Raw genomic sequence first — 26,052 nt, forward strand, 5'->3', positions numbered from 1 at the left:
CGCAGTTGCGACGGACCGTGCTTTGCAAGACCAAAAACATCGCAAGACGAAAAGACTCGCGGAACGAATTATTTCCGTCTTGCGAGGCACCACTGTACTACTTTTTCAAAATTGATTTTTCTTTTTAATTGGTCTAAATGCTAAAATGCAGCTTTTTATGCAAAAAAAGGACCATAAAAATAGAAGGATCTACCAATTTTGGGCCTCTTAGTTTTGTCATTTTCTCCATCTTAAATTCAATTCTCCCTCTTTCTGCAGCAAATTGTGAATATTTTTTAATGAATCCTCATAAAAAATTTCCAACATTTTAATGCAAGTTCCTCCTAATAAACACATTTTTGCATACATGTTTGAATAATGTACACATTTTGGAAAACACTTTCTCCAAATAGAAGTGAATGTTAGAATATAATGCATGTCTGAATGTTATTTGGAGAACTTCAGTCGCAAAGTTCAGTGCAAATTTCAAAGGATGGCTCTGTTTCAGTTCTCATGGTGTTTCAGAGAGAGTGTATTTGGCAGATTCACATTTAAATGTAAATCGAATCTGTTTTCTCCCCAACCCCACCTGTGAATCTTTATGTATGCATAAAGTAGTACATACCTGTAAACAACTACCTTGCCAGCTCCAAATGCACCTACAATCAAATCTGGAAAACAATGATGAAAAGGAAACACTTAAACACAGGCAAAAATGACAAAACATTTTCACTAGCTTAAAACTATGTGCATTGGAAAATTAATAAACTAACACATAGGCAACACTCACAGGAAAAAATGTCAATTTCATTAATTCACGTTAAATTCAGCCACCCTCCTCTTTACCCTGATATGAGTGGGCTGAGGTCCTCTGGCAAGTCAAGCAGATCTCTGTTCTTCAGTGACAGAAACACCCAGGACAAGCCTTCGACCAAGCCTTTCCTCTATAACTGGGATGGGAATCCTCTGGCCCATGGGACTCAATAAGCCCAGCACAGATCCCATTTTGGCCCATGAGGCTGTTTCTCCCAAACTACGCCCATGTTCCCTGATACCCAACGTTATACATGACATCAGGTGTAAGGCAGGAAAGGATGCGGCTCAAGGATGGGGATGCTTAAAGTGAGCTCCCAATTATACATTAGCAATTGGCTGTCAGTATAAACCAGGGATGGAAAACTAGCTAGGAGGGGAAATAGAATGTATCCCCATGGAGGACGAGACGATGGACTGGATCCTCATCGGCATTGGACAGCTAAAAGAGAATAACACTGTTCCCCTCACAAAGCTACAATTGTGTGGCAAGGCCCCGAACCCATCCCCTTTGTTGGAATAAAGACACTTGACCCCAGTATTTTTGGTTAATGGGCTAAAAAAAGGCCACAACTTTATTGGTTACAGAATGTGAGTGGCATTGGCTCAGGCATTGGAACCAAACCGACTATATCTGACTCCTGCCCACCTGCAGGAAGTCTCAGAAGGGTTAACCACCAGTAGGGGGAGCCCCATTGATGCAAATCAACTAGAGCTCCCCCAGGGTCACTGATAGGGGTCGTGCCATGGGCTTCGGACAGGATCACACACCCCAGATTCCTTTAATAATAATAATAATAATAATAATAATAATAATAATTTATTATTTATACCCCACCCATCTGGCTGGTCCTCCCCAGCCACTCTGGGCGGCTTCCATAAAAACCAAAAATACAATAAAATATCACAAGTTAAAAACTTCCCTGAACAGGGCTGCCTTAAGATGTCTTCTGAATGTCAGGTTGTTGTTTATCGCTTTGACATCTGCTGGAAGGGCGTTCCACAGGGCGGGCGCCACTACCGAGAAGGCCCTCTGCCTGGTTCCCTGTAGCTTTGCTCCTTGCAATGAGGGAACCGCCAGAAGGCCCTCGGCGCTGGACCTCAGCGTCCGGGCAGAATGATGGGGGTGGAGACGCTCCTTCAGGTATACTGGACCGAGGCCATTTAGGGCTTTAAAGGTCAGCACCAACACTTTGAATTGTGCTCGGAAACGTACTGGGAGCCAATGTAGATATTTCAAGACCGGTGTTATATGGTCTCGACGGCCGCCCCCAGTCACCAGTCTAGCTGCCGCATTCTGGATTAGTTGTAGTTTCCGAGTCACCTTCAAAGGTAGCCCCACGTAGAGTGCATTGCAGTAGTCCAAGCGGGAGATAACCAGAGCATGCACCACTCTGGCGAGACAGTCCGCAGGCAGATAGGGTCTCAGCCTATGTACCAGATGGAGCTGGTAAACAGCTGCCCTGGACACAGATTTGACCTGTGCCTCCATGGACAGCTGTGAGTCCAAAATGACTCCCAGGCTGCGCACCTGGTCCTTCAGGGGCACAGTTACCCCATTCAGGACCAGGGAATCCTCCACACCTGCCCGCCTCCTGTCCCCCAAAAACAGTACTTCTGTCTTGTCAGGATTCAACCTCAATCTGTTAGCCGCCATCCTCCAACCGGTTATTAATGGAATAACCTTGAAATAGGAGGGGTAGGTGATGGCTTCTACCTCCCCTCCCCTCCAATCTAATACTCCAATGCCTAACCGCATTAGAAGGGGTCTTCTAACAACCCTCAGCACCCTTAGCAGACTACAGTTGCCAGGAGACTTTGTGGGCAGCCATGACTGTTTAAAGTGGTACAATACTGCTTTAAATGTATGGTGCCGGCGGGACTCAGAATAGTTACTGGAGCACTTCACACTGCAATGTTTTGTCATAATTATTTCCATTGCATTCTTGTTTTACACGGTCCAGTTCAGCTCCATGGAAAATCAATTGGAAGTTTCCCTTTCGCATCTCTTGAGAAGGGATAGCTTTTAACATTCGGAATGCCAAAATCATTAATGCGATTGATAAACATTTTTGGTTCTGCAAAAGAAAACAATCAAAATCAAGTGTTTGAGCCGTCTATGTTATCTGAAGTCTAGCAGCATGGCTACCCTAAAAATAGAGAACACTTTATCATCTCAATCATATTTCTTCCCAGAAAATGCCACAGATAGTGTTTGCTAGCTGAAAGCAAAGTGTTTCACACAATGCAGAATATTTGCAGAAAAGAAAGGAGAGACAGTAATCTTAAACTAAGTGCTCTGAATCCTTGTCAAATTAACTGGAAGTTTAAATTATACTGTTCCATTTACTAGAGATTTGACTTTCTTTCTTTCTTTCTTTCTTTCTTTCTTTCTTTCTTTCTTTTTATACAAAAAGGAGAACAAATCTCTGCGGCTTTGATCTCTGGAAAGAATTGCCTATAAATCATTACTAGGATATAGCCGACACTCGGCAGTGTTTTTGGACTTGATATTCCAACTTTGAATTCTATGCAAGCATTTCCACTTCCTAAAGGGAGTCATCATCTGCTCTCCATATAGGTAATGAATAATGCCCAGTGGTGCCTGGGGGATATGACTGAGTACTTAGGAAGTAATGAAATAACCATGGACAACTTTTTTTTTTAAAAAAAGGTTCCATCAAACAAAATCCCAAGGTCCCTCGATTGCAGGCAAAGGAGACTTTCAGTCGTCCTCTGTGACCCCAGTTTGTTGACATAGGGCCACAGCAGACAACAGAACTACAAGGACATAGTGTACCCCAGTGTGTACTGTATTTGAGTATATTATCGAGCAGGGGCAGCCTGAAGAGTTTCAGCACCTAAGGCAAAACACCCCACTGCCACCCCACGGTGGGGACACAAACTCTATAAGGAGTGGGGGGGATAGATCCTCCTGCCTAGCAGTAGGGCTTTGCATTGACTCTTCCCTTCAGGAGAAGCCAGTGCAAAGCTTCATCACTGCTGGGTGGGCTGGGGGAGATCTCCCCTCCCTGCCAGGTAGCAACGCTGGGGTGGCAGAATGCCTCCCATCTCATCGACTCAGCAGGAGGGGAGGCGTTCCGCAGAGTTTTACCACTGGTCTCTCCACCCTCTCTGCCTCTAGAGGGTGGGGAGGCCAGAGGCAAAGCTGGGTGATGGAAGAGGGTGACACCCCTTGATGGGGGGTTGCCTGAATTTTTTTGCTTTTGTTGCAACAAAGAGTCCTGTGACACCTTAATGACTAACAACTTCATCACAGCACAAACATACATGGACGACAGCCCACCTTATCAAAGGCAAGAGGTGTTTTTATGAGTTGCAGTCACACACACACACACACACACACACACACAGAGAGAGAGAGAGAGAGAGAGAGAGAGAGAGTGTTTGGAGTAAGGTGGGTGGGAATTGTAAACAGTGAGGTTCAGAGGAAATAGCATGAAGAAAAGCAAAGAGGTGATAAATGTGTTATTAACACTGGATTAATAGTCCATCATGAAGTACCAACAGCCTAAAGTTGACAGGCCGCTGAATTGACCAAAACTAGGCATTGACTCCAAATGTCAACCTCTCTTTGGTGCTATTACTGACCACCTCCTGTTGCTCTATTATAGGTTGAACCTCCTCACCCAGATCGCCAATGTTCTTGGCTAATGGTACCTCCACCTTGTCAGATTTTCAACTCCCATCTTCTGCTGAACTGACTCTAGACACCCGCTTCTCATGCCTGCCACCTCTCTGAAGTTGGGCAATTGCTGCTATGTCATGTTCACTATACTCTCCCCAAAATGGAAGCATATCGTAATTCTATAAATCAGAGGAATAAGGCATTTGCAATGAAGTGGTGACAAGCCAATTGCCAGTTCTTGGCTCCTGTCCATTCACTTTGCAACCACAGCCATGATATGGCTCTGTATCAAAGCTGTTCCTTACTTAATTTTCTTTTTCCATTCTTTCCCTTCCAACCCACCGTTGTCTTGAACATCTCCTCTGAATAGATTCCATAATAAGATATATTCTAACTTGGATGGAAACGTGGTAGGTGGAGAATTGTTGGCACGTAGCTTACAACTCTCCAAATACTTTAAATCCTGCAAAAAATCCCTGCTACTAAGAAGCTGGAGGGGTCTCTTCCTCCTGTAGACCCTGATGTGTTGAGCATATGAAATAATCATACAACAGCATTTTAGGAAGAATAAGCAAGGCACTTCATTTTTTAGGAATTGCTTTCCCCTTTACCATGGCTGTTACTTTCCTCAAACATTGCTGCAGCTGTTCTCGCAGCCTGTAAACAACAACCTACAATTAAACCCAAACTCAAACCAAACCTAGACTATGACATAAAGACATGCTGGGCAGGCTGAGATTCAGTGCCCGCTCCAAGATTATCTGCGTTGAATGCATGAGGTAGTATATTTAATCCCCGGCACCTCCAGGTGATCTGAAGATTGGGGAATGCAATCACAGTCAGATCAACTCCTCTCAGAGGAGGAGAGGGAATAATCACCTCCCCGCCGCCTCCAGTGTTTTCAGAAGCAGAGAGAGAGGCAGACACAGAAACTGCACAGCTTAGAAAGGAGTTATTCAGTTATGAGATAAAGACAAGAGAACGAGAAGGGAGGGTACAGCTAGGAGAGACGTTAATCGAAAGTGTGGGGGACCTCCCCTCACCACAGACTCGGAGGTCCAAACGTATCAGAGAACAAAGGAGGTGGGGGGGAGGGAGGAACTTCCCATTGGCACCATAGCTGTCAAATTTTCCCTTTTTAAAAGGGAAATTCCCTTATTCTGAATAGGATTTCTTGCAAGAAAAGGGAAAAGTTGACAGCTATGGTTGGCACCCTTCTTGCTGCGGAAGTCGGAAGGAGAGTTTAGAGTAGGTAACTGCCCTCCCTGCGGAGAGCTGTATATATGTGCTTGCAACGCAATGCCATACTAGAATGACTATAAATATATCAACTGCTCGTTAATTCTTATCTGTGAAGTTACAGAAGGGAGGGGGAGGACTCTCCATGACGGACAGCTGGGAAAGGCTGGAGAGCTGCTGCCAGTCAGTGTAGACAATACTGAGTTAGATGGACTGTTTTCCTCACTCAGGATAAGGTAGCTTCTGATGTTTGTGTGTGTGAGTCTATGATGGAGAACACATGCCAGGATGATGACCACAATTCTATCCCACCTTTCCCTCAAGCAGGCCCCCCTTCTCCATTTTACAACAACCCTATAAGGTAGGTTAGGCTGAGAAACGGTGACTGTCACCCAGCGAGCTTCATGGTTGAGAGGGGGCTTGAACTCTGGTCTCCAAGGTCCTAGCCTGACACTCTAATCACTACGCCACATTGGCTCTCACAAGACATCTTCAGCTGGACGCCATAGCTTGGAAGAAGTGGGGCATGAAAGCACAGAATTATCTTGTGCTTCCTCTGACCCCCTTGGCTGCTCTGTGTAAACGGAGAATTGTGGAGTGGCAGGGCTGAGCCTCTCCCCAATATCTAGGGCCTTGGCAAATGCCAAACCATTATCATCATCTGGAACCAGTCTGCTTAGATGAACAGCTGAGGTGGTGACTAGTCCTGCTGCCCTGTTTTTCCCCCCTTGATTTGAACTACGTAGATCCTTCAACAGCCACCACAGGGCGTTTTTATCAGCAAGAAGGCTTTACAAGGCGAATATTCACACACATTGCAGGCAAGGTGAGATGGTACGACCTTGCTTTTTATTTCTGTCATTAAATGGTTTAACAATCTTTAAGGAAAGAGCATGATAAATATCCCAGTAAATAAATATAAGGAATTCTGGTCAGAAATGTTTGTGTGGTTCTCCAAAGGGTGAATATTGTATATACTATCTAAGCCAACAAAGCTGATGAGCCAGATTTTTATTTTTCAAAAGGTTCATTTGCTGCTTAAATTTGCATCAGCAATGTAACAGCTACAGACACATTCCATCTCTGAAAAGTAGGAAAAAGGTCTCACAAGCAATTGGTCTAAATTCAGAAATTAGCTCAACATGTTTAAATAATGCTCTACAATAGCCAAAATGGATGCTGCTATGATTAATCATTTAGGTATTTATATTCCCTGTGCCATGTTTATTATTTTAGCAGTTCACCAAAAATCTGATACAGAGCCCAGTTAGGTTTTCTAAAAATATGGATATATTCTAATTCAGCCTTCAACAACCTGGTGTCCTCTAAATGTGCTGGATGACAACTTCCATGAGCCCAGCCAACCATCCTCTCATTGGAATACTTGACCTTGGACTTTGCCTCAAGATAATTTTCAATGCGGACTTTGATGTTAAATATTAAAGTGAAGGAAAACAAATTTCCCGCTAAGCCCAGTTATCTCTGTTAATTCTGACAAATATACCCACTTATGTTTTTCAGATTCAAACACGACCTCCAATATTAGGTTTCAAAATATTTTTAAGGCTCCTGTCCTCAGCCCATGTATTTTCATTTTTGCTGGCACAAACAGGTACATTTTGAGCCAACAGCATATTTTTAACTGGGACATAGCGGCAGTTTTCTCCCCCCCCCCACTAGCGTATCTATTAGTGTAAAACTGTTAAGACTGGAAAGGGCATTAAAGTGCTTTGACTAAATTTTAAAATGAGGTCTGTTGCCTGCTCATTCACTTATTTATTTAAAAGACTTTATACCACCCATTAGCAAAACTTCTGAATAGTTTACAAAACCAAAAGAATAGAAAAATAACATATAACATCATTAAAGCAACAACAACACCCTGCTTCATTAGGAGATGGCAACAGAGTAATAAGTCCATGAATAGAAAAATATATTTCCCTGGTGAAAAAAAGATAACAATGTCAGCATCAGTTGGGAGGTACTACCACTAAGAAGGCTCTTTTCATGGCCACCTTAGCTCAGACGGTGCATTTTGACTAAAGACTCTCAGGCAACTGACATACTTTAAAAGGATTAAATCTGCATCAACTTGGAAAAAAGTAAATAGTCTACTAAAGAAGAGAGGAAGAAAATACTTGTGTTTAGGTGAAAGATACATGCCATAGCGTGAAGCCCCCTGAGACCTACAGTTGTAGGGCGGTATAATAATAATAATAATAATAATAATAATAATAATAATAATAAGCATTCATTCGTGCTTGAGAGCAAAGGGGGAACTGCCTCTTCAAAGATGATATCAGTCAACCACAGTTTTTGCCAGTGGCACTGAGGGAGAGGTTATTTAATATCTAACTTTTTCTACGATCAAAGTTTCTCTTCCCATTAACCACTATTAGCCTTGGTGGGAAAATAACACAGCAGCAATGCAGATACCAGTTATTTTGGGGTGGAATATTTCAGCTGGAGAAATGTTGATGCTCCAATTCAATACCTCCTTCCTCCAGAACAGCTTAAAAAGAAGTCAGAATAGCCAAAGGGTGTCAGGAGATTGGATCGTATTAGACTTATACTGTGGTAGCTGGACTGTTTGCTAGTTTGTTCTGGGACTGGTTTACATGAAGAACCAACTTCACCCACGCCACCTCATAGACCTGCATCAGAGGCCCTGTTTCTGTGCACACCTGTGAGGGCAATGAGAGTGGTGGCCACATAGAGCAGGGCCTTCTCAGTGATGACCCCAGTTCTATGAAATTTGCTTCCTAGTAACATCAGTCAAGCTCCATCCCAATCCTTTTTCAAGCAGGACACCTGTTCTCTGCCTCTTTTATGGAGTATTTCAGGCTGCTTCATTCTGGGCTGGGCTGTGGGCTGCTGCTTCCACGTGCTGCCTAATTTTGAGGCTTTTGGGGTGTTTCAGAGCTTAACGTTTTATATGGTTTCAGACTGCTGTCGTGTGTGATGTTTGCTGCTTTGTGAGGAGAATTTGCCGAAAAACCAGGAGAGAAATCTACCAAATGAAGGAACATCCAACCGATCTCCCGTGTGGTTTGGCCCAAGTCTTCTCTAGTTCTGTGGAACTTGTTTCCCAAGTAAGGGATGAGGAAGATTAAGCCTTTGTAGCGCTAAAAAACCCCAAAGGGGAATAAAAACACCACACATTTTGATCCTCGTTTTCTCCCTGTTTTCAAAGGCGACGCAAATGAGAACACAAAGCTACAAGCTCAGCCAGCTGGATTAAGGCAAACAAAGGGAGGGAGGGGGGAATAATCAGTGAAACAGTCACAGAACATAAACTATCCGAAAACATTAGTACAGTAGGTTAACAGAGCACAGTGGCAGAAGATATTTCAGGATGTTCGTCCAGCATTGTCCCATTAATTACAACGGGGCTTATGCCAGCAAAACAATCCTAAGGCTTGCACTACAGCAATTCCACTGTGTGGGTTGTGTTACAAATGCAGAGGGCCTTCTCAGACCCCAAGAAAAAGAAATGCTGCAGTTTGCCTTATCCTTCATCCCAGAGGAGTTGGGGCGGGGAGGGGTGAAATGGGAGAAAATCAAATTAAAATGATGTTGTGCATTTAGGCTACAGATGGTGTTGGAACGCTGCCCCAAACTGGATAAGCTCCACTTCAGAAATAAAGCGGGAGAGCTCCTATAGTGAAGCAGTTGTTGATAAATACCAGATGACATCAGTAAAATATTAATCGTTGAGGGAAAACATTCGAAACCAAACTAATTAAGGAAGAAAGATCCAGGCGAGAGAGCAATGAAGGAATATCTGGAACCAGGAAGACCTCTCACCTCTTCCTGTTTCGAATAACTCCTGTGAGTTCGTAGCTCAGGAAACTTTTGGCTCTTAGCTCATCTCCTTAACCCCAATCCTACGAGGGAGTTCGCAGCAAGGGAGACCCTCTTCACTTGAAACTGGACAAACCATATTTAAACAACCTCCAAGCAGACAAAAGGAACTACCCCCTTCTTAGGCAGACCAAGAGGATCCAACATGAGAGGCGAAATATCATATCTGCTATTTCTGGTGCCTTTGTTCTGTTCTACAGTGACAATTTCATTATCTGTTTTGTTATCTTGGGAATTTTCACAATTAAGATCCAGGAAGTGCTGTAGCACAGTGGTAGAGCATCTGCTTTGCATGCAAAAGGTCCCAGGTTCAATCCCTGGTGTCTCCAGGTAGGGATGGAAGAGACACCTACCTGAAGTCCCAGACAGCTCTTGCCTAGTCAGTGTAATATTGTGCAATACAGACCGATGGTCTGGCTCCATATAAGGCAGCTCCCTATGCTCCTATTTTTATTCAATTTTAATAACTTTCCAAAATGAGAAGGAAGCCATCTAAAGTGCAGAGAAGCAACTTTTTCATCCAGGCTTTCTGACAGGGAACTGAAGGGTTACACGCTCCCCCTCTTCATTTCCGTCTTTTTTTAACAATTCAGGTGTTTTATGTTAATGTATCTATTTCAGTCCTTCTCGCATTTCTGGTGATTTCTCACAACAGGAAAGGGAGTATTTGTTCTGTCCAACTCCAAATTCTCAGAGAAGCAAAGCGAGATCCGCACACAAAAGAACAGCCCTGTTTGGGATTTTGACCTTGGCCTTTCCAAAAAGAAAATGATACATTTTCCAGAGGTGGAAGGGGATGAAATCCCTTCTCTCTCGTGTGGAAGAACCTTACCTGGGTAATCATTCTTGTCTATGTCAGAGTCTCCTCTTAGTGTAAAACCAAATCCCGCAGGCATCGACTGGGAGGCCCACATACCGCGGAGAACCTGGGAAGGGTTAGGATTTAACCCATTATTAGCTCCGTTGAAAATGAGGACTTTCCCCCTTCTATCTTCTCCAGCAAATGGTGCTCCTATTGCAATGTCTGAAAAAGAACAAAGAGAGGTGGGAATATGGTGAGAGCTGCTTTAATTCCTCATGGGAGTGAAGATAGAGAGGCCTCTGCTTTAACTCTTCTTATGTGCCACAGCTACTTTTAATGCTCTTGTTTTGTCTCCTTACTGCAATTTTAGTAATTTGGTTTTTTTTAAAATATATTGATTATGTTCTAAGCCACCTTGGAAAGGAAGGTAATATCCTAAAAAGGTAGCTTTATGCTCTCTTCATTTACCCTGGCTTTTGACACTTGAGATGTCTATTTTCAGAACCCACCTGAATCAAATTTATCACACATCCCTAGTCATCACACATTTAGCTTTTGTGTAGGGGGGGGTGTAGTCTCCCGCTCTTAAGAACACCTGGCTCAGTACAAACATATAAATCACATTCATTATTTTGGCCACTGCAAAGCAAACTGTCTTTGCAATTGAGCCATTCCCTTCTTCAACTGTCTTGAGCAATCTGTGCATAACCTCTAAAGAATACTTTGTGTAGTACCATTAAATCCATCCTGGTTTAGATCTCCAAGATGTGCGATGGAATTGCCAAATCTGCCGAACACCTCTGTGCCAGACAGCACCTGCGGTTCTCTGAAGTACAAGGCACTTTCTTGAAGGTAGAGATACACCTGCCCAACCTCCTTAGGATTGCTCTCAAATTCACGCTCCATAAAGAGAGGAGCACCGACGAGGATGTCATCCAACCTGGAGAGAGGAAAACAAGCAGAATGGTCAGTGCAAAATTCAGAGGAATCCTCCTTGCTTTAAAAATTAATGACTCTTATGCTTTCAGCTGGCCTCCCCCAACCTGGTGCCCCCCGAATGCTGCTGGATTCCAGCAACAATCCCAGACGGCATGTACAGCATCTAGGGGGGACCACAGGTTCCCCACCCTGGCACATGAAATACACTACTTTAGGTCAATGTCCAAGGGAACCAGGGAAGAGGACTGTGTGTTTGGCCAGTTTTCTCTAGAGTTCTCATCACTGCAGTCCTCATAACCAAAATTGGAAGCTACAGGTTCACTAAGAGCCAGTTGTGGAACCTACAGCCCCCCCCCACGAGCCTGAATATTTCTAGCCCTATGGTTTAGAAGGAACACTAAACTATGGTTTAGCATTATGTGAATCAACCTCAGGCTTATCAGTTCCCCCTGCCTTCTCCTCCTCTGAAGATGATCATAAGCTTTGGCTTTCATTTTCAAGTAGTGCAGTTCAGCATCATGTCCAAACCAGGCAAACATAGTTGGTCTTAACTACAGTTTACTGGAACAAGCCAACTTCAAACTGTATTCATGGTTGCCTTGTTTTAGTGTATCATATTTAAAATCAAGGTTCAGATATAATGCTAAATAGTTGGAAGTGGGAATGAAAGTTTCCAATCTTTTGCTTCTGGCAGTGGTGGAGAGGAGGGAACTGCCAAGGCTCATGCACACAACACTGACCCGTTGTTTACCATTTACAACCAAACCAGTCCACTGGCAGCAAATATTTGCCCTACATGGTGCTCAGATTTGATACTGAAATCCCTGGTACATCACCAGGGCCAGATCAAGACATTTTGATGCCTGAAGCAAACAGCAAACTCCCACCCCTAGCTAGGGAAGAAGGGCTCAGTGGAGATCTACGCCAGGAACAAGGGGAGGAATAAAAATTTACATCAGGAACAAGGAGGGGAGGAGAAAGAGAACAGCAGCATCGCCAATTCACCTAGAGACTGCTGTAGAGGTGGCTTGAGAGGGGTTGATGAGAAGACAGCAGCTTCAGCCCCAAGGAACACGCCACAGCTGTTGCTGCCACTATGACAATAGTCGTGGGCTGGATTTGCTGCCCCCGTGACTCCTGCTGCTTGAGGGTGTCACCTCACCTTGCCTCACCTTGCCCTGCCTAGCACATCCAATAAAACACCAACAACTGCCTTGTGCTAGGTGCCACAGTTGTAGGAAATCCGTGGCAGCCATTTGGATTTTGCATAAGGCCTCCTGCACAGCCCTGCCCTAACATGGCCTCTCAAAGTCCCATATGCAAAACATCTGGACTGCACAGGGGTTCAGAGGGATGCAGTGCGAATGACCCTGCAGCACCAGTATTGGGGGGTAGATCCCAGCACGGTCCCACTTGCAACTGGACTGTCCCCTTGCATCGGCATCATCTCCTTTGGTCTGATGAGCCCATGCTTCAGCGCAAGGACTCATTATTTATCAGGCTGTTCTTGTCACCGCTCACGATATTTCCTGTCCCATCCCTCCGTGTCCCAATTTGGAAAAACAAACAAAAACAATGATGTCAATTTCACTTCTATTTGTTCTCTCTCTTTCTCTCCCCTTCCAGCTTCTCCATTCCCCCTCCTCCAGCGTTCAAACAGTGTGTGGGGAGTTGTATGTTTTAAAACATCTGTTTGCTGTAGATTTTTTTTTAAAAATGAAGGTTTCTGCTTGTCTTCAGTTATAAATAGTTTCATTTGTTGGGCCAAACTCAAGCTAAAGCAGCAAGAGGAATGAGGCACTAGGCTGTGATCCCGTTCAGTGGTGAGAGAATTGTCTGAGCCACAACAGTGTTTTACTGATTTCCTGGCTGCACCACGGAGCTGGATCGAGCAATTTGTTTGCTTCCATGCCTTCCCAGAGGAGAGGTATTGCTGCTTCCTTCTTAACAGAACAGCATTCAAAAGCGCAAGCTGACCACCTGCTGAAATTTTATGCAATTCCTTTGGTGTGCCGCTGGGTAGTTAACAGCGGGAGCATGGAGTGGTGTCAAGAGGTTAGGGCCTTAGTATTTGAAGCTTTGATATAGTGCAAATAAAAGATCGCTAATGTATTTTTATTAGCCGTGCGGTTTAACCCAATGCAAATAATTCTCTCCTGTGCTACGAAATCTCATGCACCTAAATCGCTCCCCAACTGGCACTGTTTGTTTCAGATACGGGTAAGCATCTATTTAGGGAGCACTAAGACCCTGCTCCCTGGAAGACTCCCTGGAAAAGACCCTGATGTTGGGAAAGATGGAGGGCACAAGGAGAAGGGGACGACAGAGGACGAGATGGTTGGACAGTGTTCTTGAAGCTGCCAGCATGAGTTTGACCAAACTGCGTGAGGCAGTGGAAGATAGGAGTGCCTGGCGTGCTCTGGTCCATGGGGTCACGAAGAGTCGGACACGACTAAACGACTAAACAACAACAACAACAACAAAGACACTGCTCAGTGGGTAAAGTGCTTGCTTCACATGCCAAAGGTTCAAGCCTCAATCCTTGGCAACTTCAGGGAGGGCAAGTAAAGGCTGAAAACCCTGAAGAGGAACTGATGGTGGTCACCAACATCTGCCCATCAGTGACCTGTGGGGAGAGAAAAGCAACTAGAACAGGAGGTTCTCACAGCAGTCTCTCATCATTCCAGATGAGCCCATGGGCCTAAGAAGGTTGACTACCAGGGCTAGGGAATCAAAAGCCTGGGGACCAAATGTGACCATCTAGTCCAGCCTTTCTCAACCTGTGGGTTCCCAGATGTTGTTGAACTACAACTCCCATCACCCCTAGCTAGCAAGGCCAGAGCTCAAGGATGATGGGAGTTGTAGTCAACAACATCTGGGGACCCACAGGTTGAGAACCGCTGATCTAGTCCTTTCTGTTTGGCCCTCAGGATTCTCCTCAGAGACCACCCTCTCCTTGAGTGCTTTTACTTGACTGGAATGTGTCCTTGCGCCATGGCCATGTTTTTGTTGGCTTGGAAGGAGGGTGGAAAGAGGTGCAGGTGCAGTAATCAGCCACTTCTGCCAGGCTTCACAAAAGGCAAAAGTCACATCCATGGCTCTGCCCACTTTCGCATCTGCTCCCACCCCCTACTGGCCTGCGGCCCCTGGGAGATTGTCTGTGAGAGAATGTGGCCCTCAGGCTGAGAATGGCTTCCCCACCCTGGGGTAGACAATGCTGAGCTAGATGACTTTATATGAGGCAGCCTCCTACACTCCCACCAAACAAAACTCAGTCCAGAACCTTTCTCAGTTTGAAGTGGGTAGACAAACATGGGTAGACAGAAACAAAGGTCTGAAGCAAAATATTTTCGCCTCGTCCTTGTCTCAGACCTTTCGTTTTCCACCCACTCCCACCTCCAGCTGCGTGATAATTCCTTACAGATCTCTAACAGTGTTCCCTTTCTTGGTTGCTCTTAGCCAAGCTTGTAGAACTACCGTTTCTGAGCATTTCTACAGATTTAAAGAAGATTTGGGAAGAACTGTCTAAACCAGCAGCTGCAGTGGCAGAAGCAAAAACACTAGGTAGCTTGAGCCGAGCTGCAATGGGAGAGTAATTGGTTTTGCTAAAAAAATAAAATCTGCTAAAACTTAAAGTTCGGCTGTGTTTCTTTACTGTTCTCCGTCCCCCAATTTTGAGGCTGAAGGCACAACCCTGTGGTACCCAGAAATAGTACCTCGGGTTAAGAACTTTGCTTCAGGATGAGAACAGAAATTGTGCAGCAGCAGCACGGCGGCAGTGGGAGGCCCCGTTAGCTAACGTGGTGCTTCAGGTTAAGAACAGTTTCAGGTTAAGAACAGACCTCCAGAACGAATTAAGTTCTTAATCTGAGGTACCACTGTACTCTCATGGTCCTCTCTGCTGAGTTTGATGGTGACAACACTGAGACGGAGGAGAAGCTGCCAGCCTGGGCTGGATGTAAGTAAGAGAGCAAACAGATGGGCTGGGCTGGCTGAGAGTGGCCTGAGGCAGGTGAGGCAGTGCCCCACTCACTGCAATTCACCAGCTTCCATTTCAAAAGGAGGAGCACCCAGCTTACGCCTTCTGCCCTACCAGCATGAGCCTGGCAGGGCTTTGGATTTGGCAGCCCCTCTGCATTCCGTTCTCATTCATCCCACCCCCTTTTGAGCTGCTCTGCCTAGGAACCCATCTACTGGGGGATACAATGGGAAGCACTCAAACACCTACTCAGTAAATTAATACTTTTTAAAGAACAATGCATATTATAGTGCTTAAAATGGTGCAGGTACGGCAGGAAAGAAAGTGTTTCTTGCCATCAGTGGTGCCACAGGCCTTAGCCAATAGATGCCCAGACTCTCATGCAGCCACAGTGAACGTGGTACCCATTCCAAACTGATGCAATCACAGTGTGCGGTGGAATGGGATGGTTTTCCAGTGGCAGCCTTGTAAATCTAAGCAAAGAAAAATTACTAGCCTACAAAAAAATTACTAGCCTCTTGGGTGTTGGACAGAGAACTCCAACTCTCCTCTGGCAGCACATTTGGTGTCTATGCTTGGCACGCAGCAGAGACAATGTGGTCCATCCCTACTCTCCAGCCCCCTCTCTCTCCTACATAAATTCCATGGATTCACCTGCATGACATTCCTGGTCGCCTCTGGTGAGCAGGCTATGTACTTAAAAACAAGGTTGAATCATTGCAGTTTAACAGATGTGCTAGCTAGGCAAAAGATGAATGCATCCCTGCAACACTCAAGTATACGGTTGTCTACAAAAGAGCTTATTAGAAAAATAGCTTTCCACCAAAGCTGAGAAAACCATAGGACCAAGGAATGAAACCCCATGAAAGAAAGACTAAGAGATTTATTTATTTTGGCTTTTGAGCAGGTTAATATTATTTTTTAGAAGTATGAAATCATAACCTGTGATATCTACTACTGCTGGAAAGTTTAGGAGGAAGGATGAAAAGATTTAGGAGTCTAATTCTAACTGAGTATAAATAGCTAAGCTACAATCTCCCTCAAGGCGCTTAGTCCAGGGTGGTCCTGAAATAGTCTCTTGGACTTCAGAGGGAGCGTTTTGGATTAAGTGGCTTGGACCCACTTGAAAACCCTAAATTATACAGGACAGGAAAAGAAGATGGAGCACAGAATGAATACTTCTTTGTCTTTAGTAACTTACCCATCATTGTTAACATCTGACACTGCAACCGTGTATCCAAAGTAAGATGCCATCTGCAAATAAAGAGCATTTTTACATTAAGTATCCCTTTAAATTTTTGCAGCTGGCAAAATCCCATCATATCCCAAATCATATTGCAAAGGATCCCGCCAGACTGCCAGAGTTTTGCGGGAAAGATTTAAGCACATCCTGGGAGATTTAGGTTGGTGCAATTAAAGTGGATTAAAGTGTTCAGCTCCCTTCCTGCCAACAAATCCCCTTTAAAGAAGAGGCAGGCATTTTGCAGTTAGGAAGGTGATGAAGAAGTGCATTGAAAAGTGTGGAATGAATGCATGGTTAATGGAAATGTATACAAACACCCCACAATCAACTCAGGAGGGGTGCTCATTGTCATGTAACGCCCCCACAAATGTTCTATAAAGACCAGGCAAAATCAGCCTCCAAGCAAACTTTGTGCAAGCAAATCTGGATGGATGCTGAACAAACAGGCCTCGATGTCCAAATAGCGTTGCTTAAATTTGAGCTGCAACTCATTGGGCAGCATAGTATTCCCTGTTTGGAAATGCTGATATGGTTGAAATTTATTACCTGTTCACCGGTGAAATTCTGAATAAAGGTCAAATCCGTAGAATTTATAATCGAAACCTAGAAACAGAAAACAGGAAGCTGCGGGTTCATGCCACAAAGGGTTATATTCCAGGATAACTGCTGCAGTGCTACATCTCAAAACTTGTACTCCCACCATTCTAAATATACTATTCCCCAATATTTCAAATAAGTTCAGAAGACATGGAGCAATCCTCAGAAGTAAGTCTATTAGAGTAAGTCCCATGGAACTCACTTGAATTAATTTCTGAGTGGACCTCCTCAGGAAGGTTCTGTTTTTTGCCTATTTATTTGGAGGGTTAGGAGCATATAGGATTGTAGCCAAGTAACTAACAATCCAATGGTCCCTGGAAAGGAATCCCTAAAGGTACAGATTAGAACAGGTCTACCATGCTGCTCCACATTTCAGTGAGGGATAGCGAAGACTTTGAATGGTCCTGAGTGGGGTAACTGTGCCCCTGAAGGACCAAGTGCGCAGCCTGGGAGTCATTCTGGACTCACAGCTGTCCATGGAGGCGCAGGTCAATTCTGTGTCCAGGGCAGCTGTTTATCAGTGCCATCTGGTATGCAGACTGAGATTCTACCTGGCTGCAGACTGCCTCGCCAGAGTGGTGCATGCTCTGGTTATCTCTCGCATGGACTACTGCAATGCGCACTATGTGGGGCTACCTTTGAAGGTGACCTGGAAACTACAACTAATCCAAAATGCGGCAGCTAGACTGGTGACTGGTAGCGGCCGCCGAGACCACATAACACTGGTCTTGAAAGACCTAGACTGGCTCCCAGTATGTTTCCGAGCACAATTCAAAGTGTTGGTACTGACCTTTAAAGCCCTAAACGGCCTCAGTCCAGTATACCTGAAGGAGCGCCTCCACCCCCATCATTCTGCCCGGACACTGAGATCCAGTGCCGAGGGCCTTCTGGCAGCTCCCTTGCTGCGAGAAGCCAAATTACAGGGCAGAGGGCCTTCTTGGTAGTGGCACCTGCCCCGTGGAATGCCCTCCCACCACATGTCAAAGAGAAAAACAACTACCAGACTTTTAGAACACATCTGAAGGCAGCCCTGTTTAGGGAAGCTTTTAATGTTTAATAGACTATTGTATTTAAATATTTTGTTGGAAGCCGCCCAGAGTGGCTGGGGAAACCCAGCCAGATGGGTGGAGTATAAATAATAATAATAATAATAATAATAATAATAATAATAATAATAATAATTAGAATGCACTGGATCCAAAGCCCTCTGGGGCGCGGGGAGTGTCAAAGAGGAGGTCATGAGTCCTCCCTCCAAGTTGCTAATCAATCACATGCAGGCACCAAAAGGGTTATCAGGCTTTACTGGCTGCTTCTCTGGCACCATCAAACAGCGAGTCTAAAACACGGTGTGTTCTCTCCCTCCCCTGGCAGGTTAACTCGAAGGTTTATAGGGGCTGGGGAATGCTGGCAGCCAGCCAGCCAACCCCATCACATGCTCCCACTTTGGGGACCAGTTGTTACCACCTGCCTGAGGGGCCCCACCCAGCGATACTTGCTCACAGGATCATTACTTCATGACAGAGAGTCTGCCAGCCCTGGAGCTGATGTACAGCTTTCCCATCCTATTGGAAGCATGAATTTATAGGGGGAAAGATGAGAGTATAAAAGAAAGAATGAACAAATGAATGAATGGTGCTGTCCCATCATCAGGGCTGAAATAAGATTCAGTTGCCAGTAGAGCCTGATTTTGTACATCAGGGCTGGGAAACCTGTGGTTCTCCAGAGGTTGTTGGACTACAACTCCCATCATCCCTGACCATTGGCCCCACTGATTAGGGCTGATGATAGTTGCAGTCTAAGCACAGCTGGTGAGCCACAGGTTCCACACTTCTGCTATATATGGAAAGAGGACACAGTCTTGTCCTTTGCCTCAGGCAGCAAAATAGCTTGAGATGGCTCTGAAAATTGGGCACACCCAAATCAATGTTCTGATTACCAGAGTACAATTTCCTTTGAGACCTACAGTTTAGAGAACAGCACAAGTAACTCTTTATCCCCAGCATTTTTTAAAATGTAAAGCAAAAACCATGTTTCCATGATAAAACCAACTGGAAAAGTGCAGACACAGCCTTTTTATTATTCAAACTCTAACACACATTGAGTGTGCATAAAGTTTTGGGTATATCTAAATGAGCACATTGGATTGTGCCTTGCATTTAGAATGATACATAACCTTTCCTCTTTGTAGTATCAGCAGCATCTGTGCTGAAATCCCATTTTAAAGTTCATCTCAGGGTAAGTGCTCAGCCACAGTTGGCAAATGAGAGGGGGTTTTCAATGAGTAGAAGTCTGTCATGGCTGAGATTAGTTTAATTGTTATCACCATTATCATCATCATTACCATTATCAACATTATCATTTCTATCTTTGGGGAAAACAAACACACCTTGTTCAGTTCTTATTTGTAAAAGGGGAGGAGGATAAAACATTTGGTAGATTACATACATAGCCAAAGTTCTGTGCACCTCTTGGGACTCCAGCTACCAGCTCTAAAGAGAAATTAACAAAGTCTGAAAATTAACTCAGTGCAATACCTGCTGACACAATAAATACTCATAAACTACTAGTGGATAACCTGTATATTTGGGGGAGGAAACCAGTACTATTAAGAATATAATAAATATTAATGTATATTTGAATGATGTGATACCAACATTCAATAAAAAAATCAGCTACTAGATGCAAAAAATAGGAAATTTACTAGGGGTGCCATATTTCCAAAAATTAAAAACTGGACAAAGTTGTTGATCTTATTTTTCCTTTTCTTTTTTCACTGCTCGATTCCCAGACATATCTGGGGAATATCCTGAAATATTAACACACAGTTCCTCAATTCAGCTGACCTAAAGCTGCCTATACACCGTACATGCAAAGCACATTTAAATCACATGGCTTCCCTCAAAGAATCCTGGGAACTGTAGTTTACTCCTTACAGAGCAGTCCTTATCTTCTAAAGAAGGGGCACACTCTCTCATGGACAGCCTCCCAAAGATAACATGACAATAGTGGTTGGGCCCGAGGCAAAAGTGGGTGGAGCAATTGATGAGACTTGTTTTTTTGCAAAGTAGGCTGCATTCCAGCCACACAAAATCCAGAGGTATCTACACACACACATCCATCCTCCAGCCCAGCAGAAGCACTTAAGGAAGGTGAACAGCAAGGATGGTGAGAGGGGTGTGTGGCCTAAGGAGGAGACATTACATGGGGAGCGTCCCAAGGGTCAGATGGAGGGGCCTGGAGGACCACATTTGGTTAAGGATGCTGGGAATTATAGGGATCAACTACAGTTCCCAGGAATCTTAGGTGGTTCCCAGACCTGAGATTCCCCATCCAGTTCTAAATATGTGCCTGCATGTTTCCAAGTGTGATGAGTAAACCATGGCTGAAGTCAAACATGGTTCCACTGAAAGCTGTGGCTGGATGAAGTGTTGCCACAGTCATGGGAACTGATGTGAGCCACACCCTTGTCCATGTGCTACATTTTTCTAAACAAAAGTGTATCTCAGGCCCTGCTGTTATTTATACAAATAAGTTCTTTACACAGTTGCCAGGGAGTAAATCCCATTAGACTCAATGGGGCTTACATCTATATAGGACTATATAGGACATATATAGGACTGCATGTTAACCACAGACTGTAAACTTTTCACAGAAGGATATTATTGGCTTCTCACCTTGTTGAAAATCTCCAGTAAACTCACCAGCAGCCACTGAGTATCCTGTTGAAAAACAAACCAGCAAGCATGAAGCCCAGCAAACCACTTCTGTCTGAAGAGACTCGTTTCTGGAAGGACAGCCAGATCCACCCTCTGTTTCAATAATCTCCGTTTTAAAAAAAGCTTTATAAACTAGAGTATCTAAGGCCAGGAAAGGGAAAACTATTTGTCAGGATTTTACAGCTAGCTTGGTTATATGTCTCAGAAGCTCAATAAATCTACAGAGTGAAGCAACTAGGAAAATGCACGACTGCAATTATTTCTCAAGACAAGCTCTAAGGGCATCGATGCTTTGCAATACACCTGGATGCAACAGTGATCTTGTCGCAACCAGGGGTGCAAGAAGACACCGTTTTCCATTCCACACTATATTGGTAACATGCAGCACTGTTTCCATTCCACCGCAGCTCATCTTCCAACAAAAAGTATGTGATTCATCTCACTATCCACTGCAGCAAAATTACATAACCTATGCAATTAATTGTGTTGTTGTGACGCTATTCCACCCTGTTCATTTCAGTGCAAAGGAAACGCAATGCAAACGAGGGGAAAGTGTAATCTATTATGTATCGTTCATGGAATGAAAGCAGCAGCAGCAGCAAATGCTGATCGTATTCACTGGATTGATTTCCATTCCAGACATGGGGCAAATAATTGAACACCAGCAATTTCTACTCCTGTTTCCATTTCCTGCTGGGATTTTCTGACATCTCTAGTCACTAGCGGGGTGCACAACACCACTGTCTGTTTATGTGTGCACTGAAAAGTGAAGGTATGCACATCTTTTATTTTACAGCATACATTGCACATTGGATATTTTCTGCTGGAGCAGGGTGAGCGTTATTTTAATATCCTATTTCCCCACAAGCATCATGCACCTTACCCAGATAGTTGTCGTCATATATTGACGGTGCCACTCCAGTTTGTTTTTCTCGGCTTAGCTTCTTCAGAATATTTTTGAAGGAGTAGTCTGTGATAATATCGGCTATGCTACTTGTGATAATCTGGCCTGTGGTTCAAAAATGGAATAGATTAAAGGGATCTGCAGAGCAGCTAATTCAAGAATAACAATTAAGGTTACATTTTTAAACCATCTGTTATTTATTAAGCAAGCAATATGCAGTAAATATTCTGTTGGGAGCTGCCCAGGGTGGCTGGGGAAACCCAGCCAGATGGGCGGGGTATGCATGCATTCATGTATGTATGTATGTATGTATGTATGTATGTATGTATACATGAATATTATTCTTGTTCTTGTTGTTATTGTTCTTCCTCTTCTTGTTATTATTATATTGACAGGCCAAAGATCACCCAGTGAGGTTCATAGCTGTTTGGGAATTTGAACCTGGGTTTCCACAGTCCTACTCTAGCCACTACACCACAATGTTTCTCTGGCTCCGTGGCTCTACATATAAAATGTGATATGCATAAAGAAAAGAAAACTTGGGCGACATTTCCTTTGGGAGGGGGTGTGATCTGATTCTGACCTCTCCTTCCACTTGTAAACGGAACGGTTGCCAATTTTCAGGCATGTGAATAAGGATGGACTTAAAAGTCATTACCATTGCACAGTTTAATGCCTCCTGTATGCATTAACTCAGAAGAAAGTCACCCTGGGTTCAATGGGACTTACTGCCCAGTGTGTAAGGCTAGGACCTCAGTCTCTTCACACTTGGCTTTTAAAGGCATTTATTTCACTTCACCTTTTAATTCATTTTGGGGTGGGGGGCTATATAAATAGAAGAACGTACCTTGCCAATAAAAACTTCCAGGTCCCCCTAGTATGAGGTCTCCGTTCTATATACAGGACAGATAACAGCAGCATTAAATTATGATTAATAATACATGAGAGATCAAAACCAAACATGTGAAAAAATGATTCAAATAATAAACCTTCATCAAATGGCACTGTTTATCCCATCCTCATCCAATTAGGGCCCTCCAGGTGTTTTCTCTATGTTTTTAGCAATTATTGTTTTTATCTGTAAGCCGCCTTGAGTCCCATCAGGAAAAATAGTGGGTGGGGTATAAATAAATCCATACTACTAATATTTTTTGACTACAACTCACAACAGCCCCAGCCAGCATGGCTAAGGCTGTTGGGAGTTGTGGTCAAAAACATCTGGAGGGGACCAGGTTTCAAGAGACTGGTTTAGCCAGAGGCTGATTTAGCCAGCCGTAAAGCAGGGAGATGGTGGGACATGGGTGGCGCTGTGGGTTAAACCACAGAGCCTTGCCGATCAGAAGGTCAGCAGTTCAAATCCCCGTGACGGGGTGAGCTCCCGTTGCTCGGTCCCAGCTCCTGCCCACCTAGCAGTTCGAAAGCACGTCAAAGTGCAAGTAGATAAATAGGTACCACTCCAGCGGGAAGGTAAATGGCGTTTCTGTGCTCTGCTCTGGTTCGCCAGAAGCAGCTTAGTCATGCTGGCCACATGACCCGGAAGCTGTACACCGGCTCCCTCGGCCAATAAAGCGAGATGAGTGCCGCAACCCCAGAGTCGGTCACGACTGGACCTAATGGTCAGGCATCCCTTTACCTTTACCTTAAAGGGGGGAGATGGGAGGAAAGCCCCAGGCGGCCATTTTGAAATCTCTGGAGTATATGCATCATGCCAACTGGAGCCTAAATTTTACCACCAAACAGAAGCTTCCTCATTTTATAGGTACGTACGGAAAATCAAGTCTCACATTCTCATTACAGCATGGTGTTTTCATTCCTTGGCATAGTAAGCTAGGTAAAGTGGAGAACATCTTCCAAGCACGGTAGGGACATCAAAATTTGGATAAATTTGTCAGCCGAGAATTATGTTATTGCCAGGAGTGGCCAGCGCGGCAGGATAGTGGAGCCACCCGCCTGACACTGCCATCGCTGCCACGTATAAGGACAGTGTGGAGTCACAGCAGGGTGGTGGTGAGCGTGGATCTGTGCAGGTGCACTGGCAGAATTGACTCTGCTGGTGCTTGCACACAGCTTCAGCACATTCTGAGTCCTGCCTACAGTTAGTATAAGAAAGGGAGAAATATTAGTATTGAAGAGTATTTGAATGAAACCCCATAAGTTCTAGACCAGGCATAGGCAACCTCGGCCCTCCAGATGTTTTGGGACTACAATTCCCATCATCCCTGACCACTGGTCCTGTTAGCTAGGGATGATGGGAGTTGTAGTCCCAAAACATCTGGAGGGCTGAGGTTGCCTATGCCTGTTCTAGACACCCAATACTATGTAAGGCGTTTTAAAAGAAAATTTTAATATGAGAATTGATGGATTGGTAGATGGATTGGGCATGCATTTCAAAGCGAAGAAGGAAGTGATTAGACGATCCAGAGATAAGTCAACCAATGGGGGTTCTCACCTTGTAAAAGTCTAAGCTGAATCCTGCTTGACAGTAACCTTGTCCCTCAGGATCCGGATTGTCTGAAGGTACCAAAATATGATCACTGAATTAGAGAAGGCATTCCAAGAAGAAAGAGCTAACAGGCTGCAAATCTGATACAGGGTGTGTGTGGGTTTTTTTTTGGGGGGGGGGTGCGTGCTGAAATTTAAGAACCAATTCCTGAGAGCAATCTTGGTTTCAAACAAAAAAGTGGGGGGAAGAATCTGACCATCCAAAGCGGACATCAAAACCAGTATGTGAATTTTGCCAGGGAAATTTGAACCCCAAACAGTAAGTTCATGCTTGGGAATCGATTTGGCAGACCCAAAGGTGAATTTGAGATGTTCCATTTGTTTTGTCCCGAGTCAGAGAAATGACCTTGGATTGCACAGCCTTTATTGTAGTCCTATGAAGCTTTTCTACATTCCTGCACACACTTTGGGATGTGACACGCTCCTTCTCTTGTGCACTGAACAGTGACAGTCATCAGAAGGAGTGCAGGAATTGCACAATCCTCAGTTACTTAAAGAGTTCCCCGCTCCATACTGCGATGTAACTCATGGCTTGCTAGCTCACCAAACAACATGGTTTATCTTAGCGCAGGTTCAACCTGTAGGTCGCCAGTTCTATAAAAAGTTCCATTTGGAATAATCATCTGCTTTTAAAAGCTGGCTTCTGCTTATCAAGATCTGTTTGCTACATTTTTAAAGCTCTTTTAAATCGAGCCAGTTCTGTCTCCGCATGTCAAGGCAGCAACACCGGCTTCATCTCTGCTCTTTTAATTAAATGTAAAAGCGTCCATGCAGAAATTTATAATTTGATGTCTCTCCTGAACTGAGATTCCCCCTTTGCAAGGAAATGCCTCTCTCAGTAAGAGCCATTTGGCTCACTGTACACCTGGCCGGACTGAGCGAGGATACGTATTGCAACCTCAGCTCTACAATGGCCAAATTCCGAAAAATCAAGCAGCGTACCGTTGCGACAAGGAGAGTACTCAGCGTAGGCACTGAAATTCTGAATTGCTACATAGCAGGTGCCCACGGGATCCTTTTCAGGGACTGCCCTCAGGGTCCTCCAGTGATACAGGGGAGCACAGGCCTATCAAAACAATACAAAATAAAGACAAAAGGTGTCATGACTGTTTGGTTAGGCTCCTCCCTTCCTTGTCCATGACACGTCAGATGTGCCACTACAGTGGTACCTCGGGTTACAGACGCTTCAGGTTACAGACTCCAACAACCCAGAAATAGTACTTCAGGTTAAGAACTTTGCTTCAGGATGAGAACAGAAATTGTGCTCTGGCAGCGCAGTGGCAGCAGGAGGCCCCATTAGCTAAAGTGGTGCTTTAGGTTAAGAACAGTTTCAGGTTAAGAACGGACCTCCGGAATGAATTAAGTACTTCACCCGAGGTACCACTGTACATTTGCTCTTGTAATACCGGGTGCAAGCTCGCTTTTGCTTTTGCTTCAAGCACAATTAGGTGGGATTTTAATGAAGTCTCTTTTACATGCATAAGATCTAACCCCAAACAACTCTGCAGTTAAAGGGAACCTAGGCAGCAGGACAAAGGCATGCACCATACATGCCTCCATGAAAGGATGCTCTGGACTGCAGTAGAATGCATTCTGATACAATACAATACAATAATCTTTATTGTCACTGTCCCATACAGAACAACGAAATTGAAAAAATCTACATCAGGCATTCAAAAACCAACAAGCCTGCTATCCCAGTTATCCCAGCCTGGTTAGCCCCCTGAAAACTCTGATACCCCATAATTAAATACAATATACTTCCATAGAGACTACTATACACTGTGTTTAAAACCAAAATCGCATTTGAATAGAAACTGTTTCTC

General features: G+C 44.3%; 1 protein-coding gene across 2 annotated transcripts in view; it reads right to left on the reverse strand.

Annotated features, from left to right (window-relative positions):
• The window catches only part of ITGA8 (integrin subunit alpha 8), a 125,177-nt gene that overhangs the window by 72,251 nt on the left and 26,874 nt on the right, over positions 1-26,052 (reverse strand). For both annotated transcript variants that reach the window (XM_082193199.1, XM_082193200.1), the window contains exons 4-14: positions 25,169-25,292; positions 24,174-24,235; positions 22,572-22,617; positions 21,704-21,829; positions 20,779-20,823; positions 19,550-19,593; positions 17,054-17,110; positions 16,466-16,518; positions 11,081-11,286; positions 10,377-10,568; positions 605-650 (exon numbers count right to left, since the gene is read on the reverse strand). In XM_082193199.1, coding sequence (XP_082049325.1) covers positions 605-650; positions 10,377-10,568; positions 11,081-11,286; positions 16,466-16,518; positions 17,054-17,110; positions 19,550-19,593; positions 20,779-20,823; positions 21,704-21,829; positions 22,572-22,617; positions 24,174-24,235; positions 25,169-25,292 — 1,001 coding nt within the window. The remainder of the gene's footprint in view (positions 1-604; positions 651-10,376; positions 10,569-11,080; positions 11,287-16,465; positions 16,519-17,053; positions 17,111-19,549; positions 19,594-20,778; positions 20,824-21,703; positions 21,830-22,571; positions 22,618-24,173; positions 24,236-25,168; positions 25,293-26,052) is intronic.

This window comes from Podarcis vaucheri (genome assembly GCF_965113315.1).
Source record: "Podarcis vaucheri genome assembly, chromosome: 12".
NCBI classification, from domain to species: domain Eukaryota; kingdom Metazoa; phylum Chordata; class Lepidosauria; order Squamata; family Lacertidae; genus Podarcis; species Podarcis vaucheri.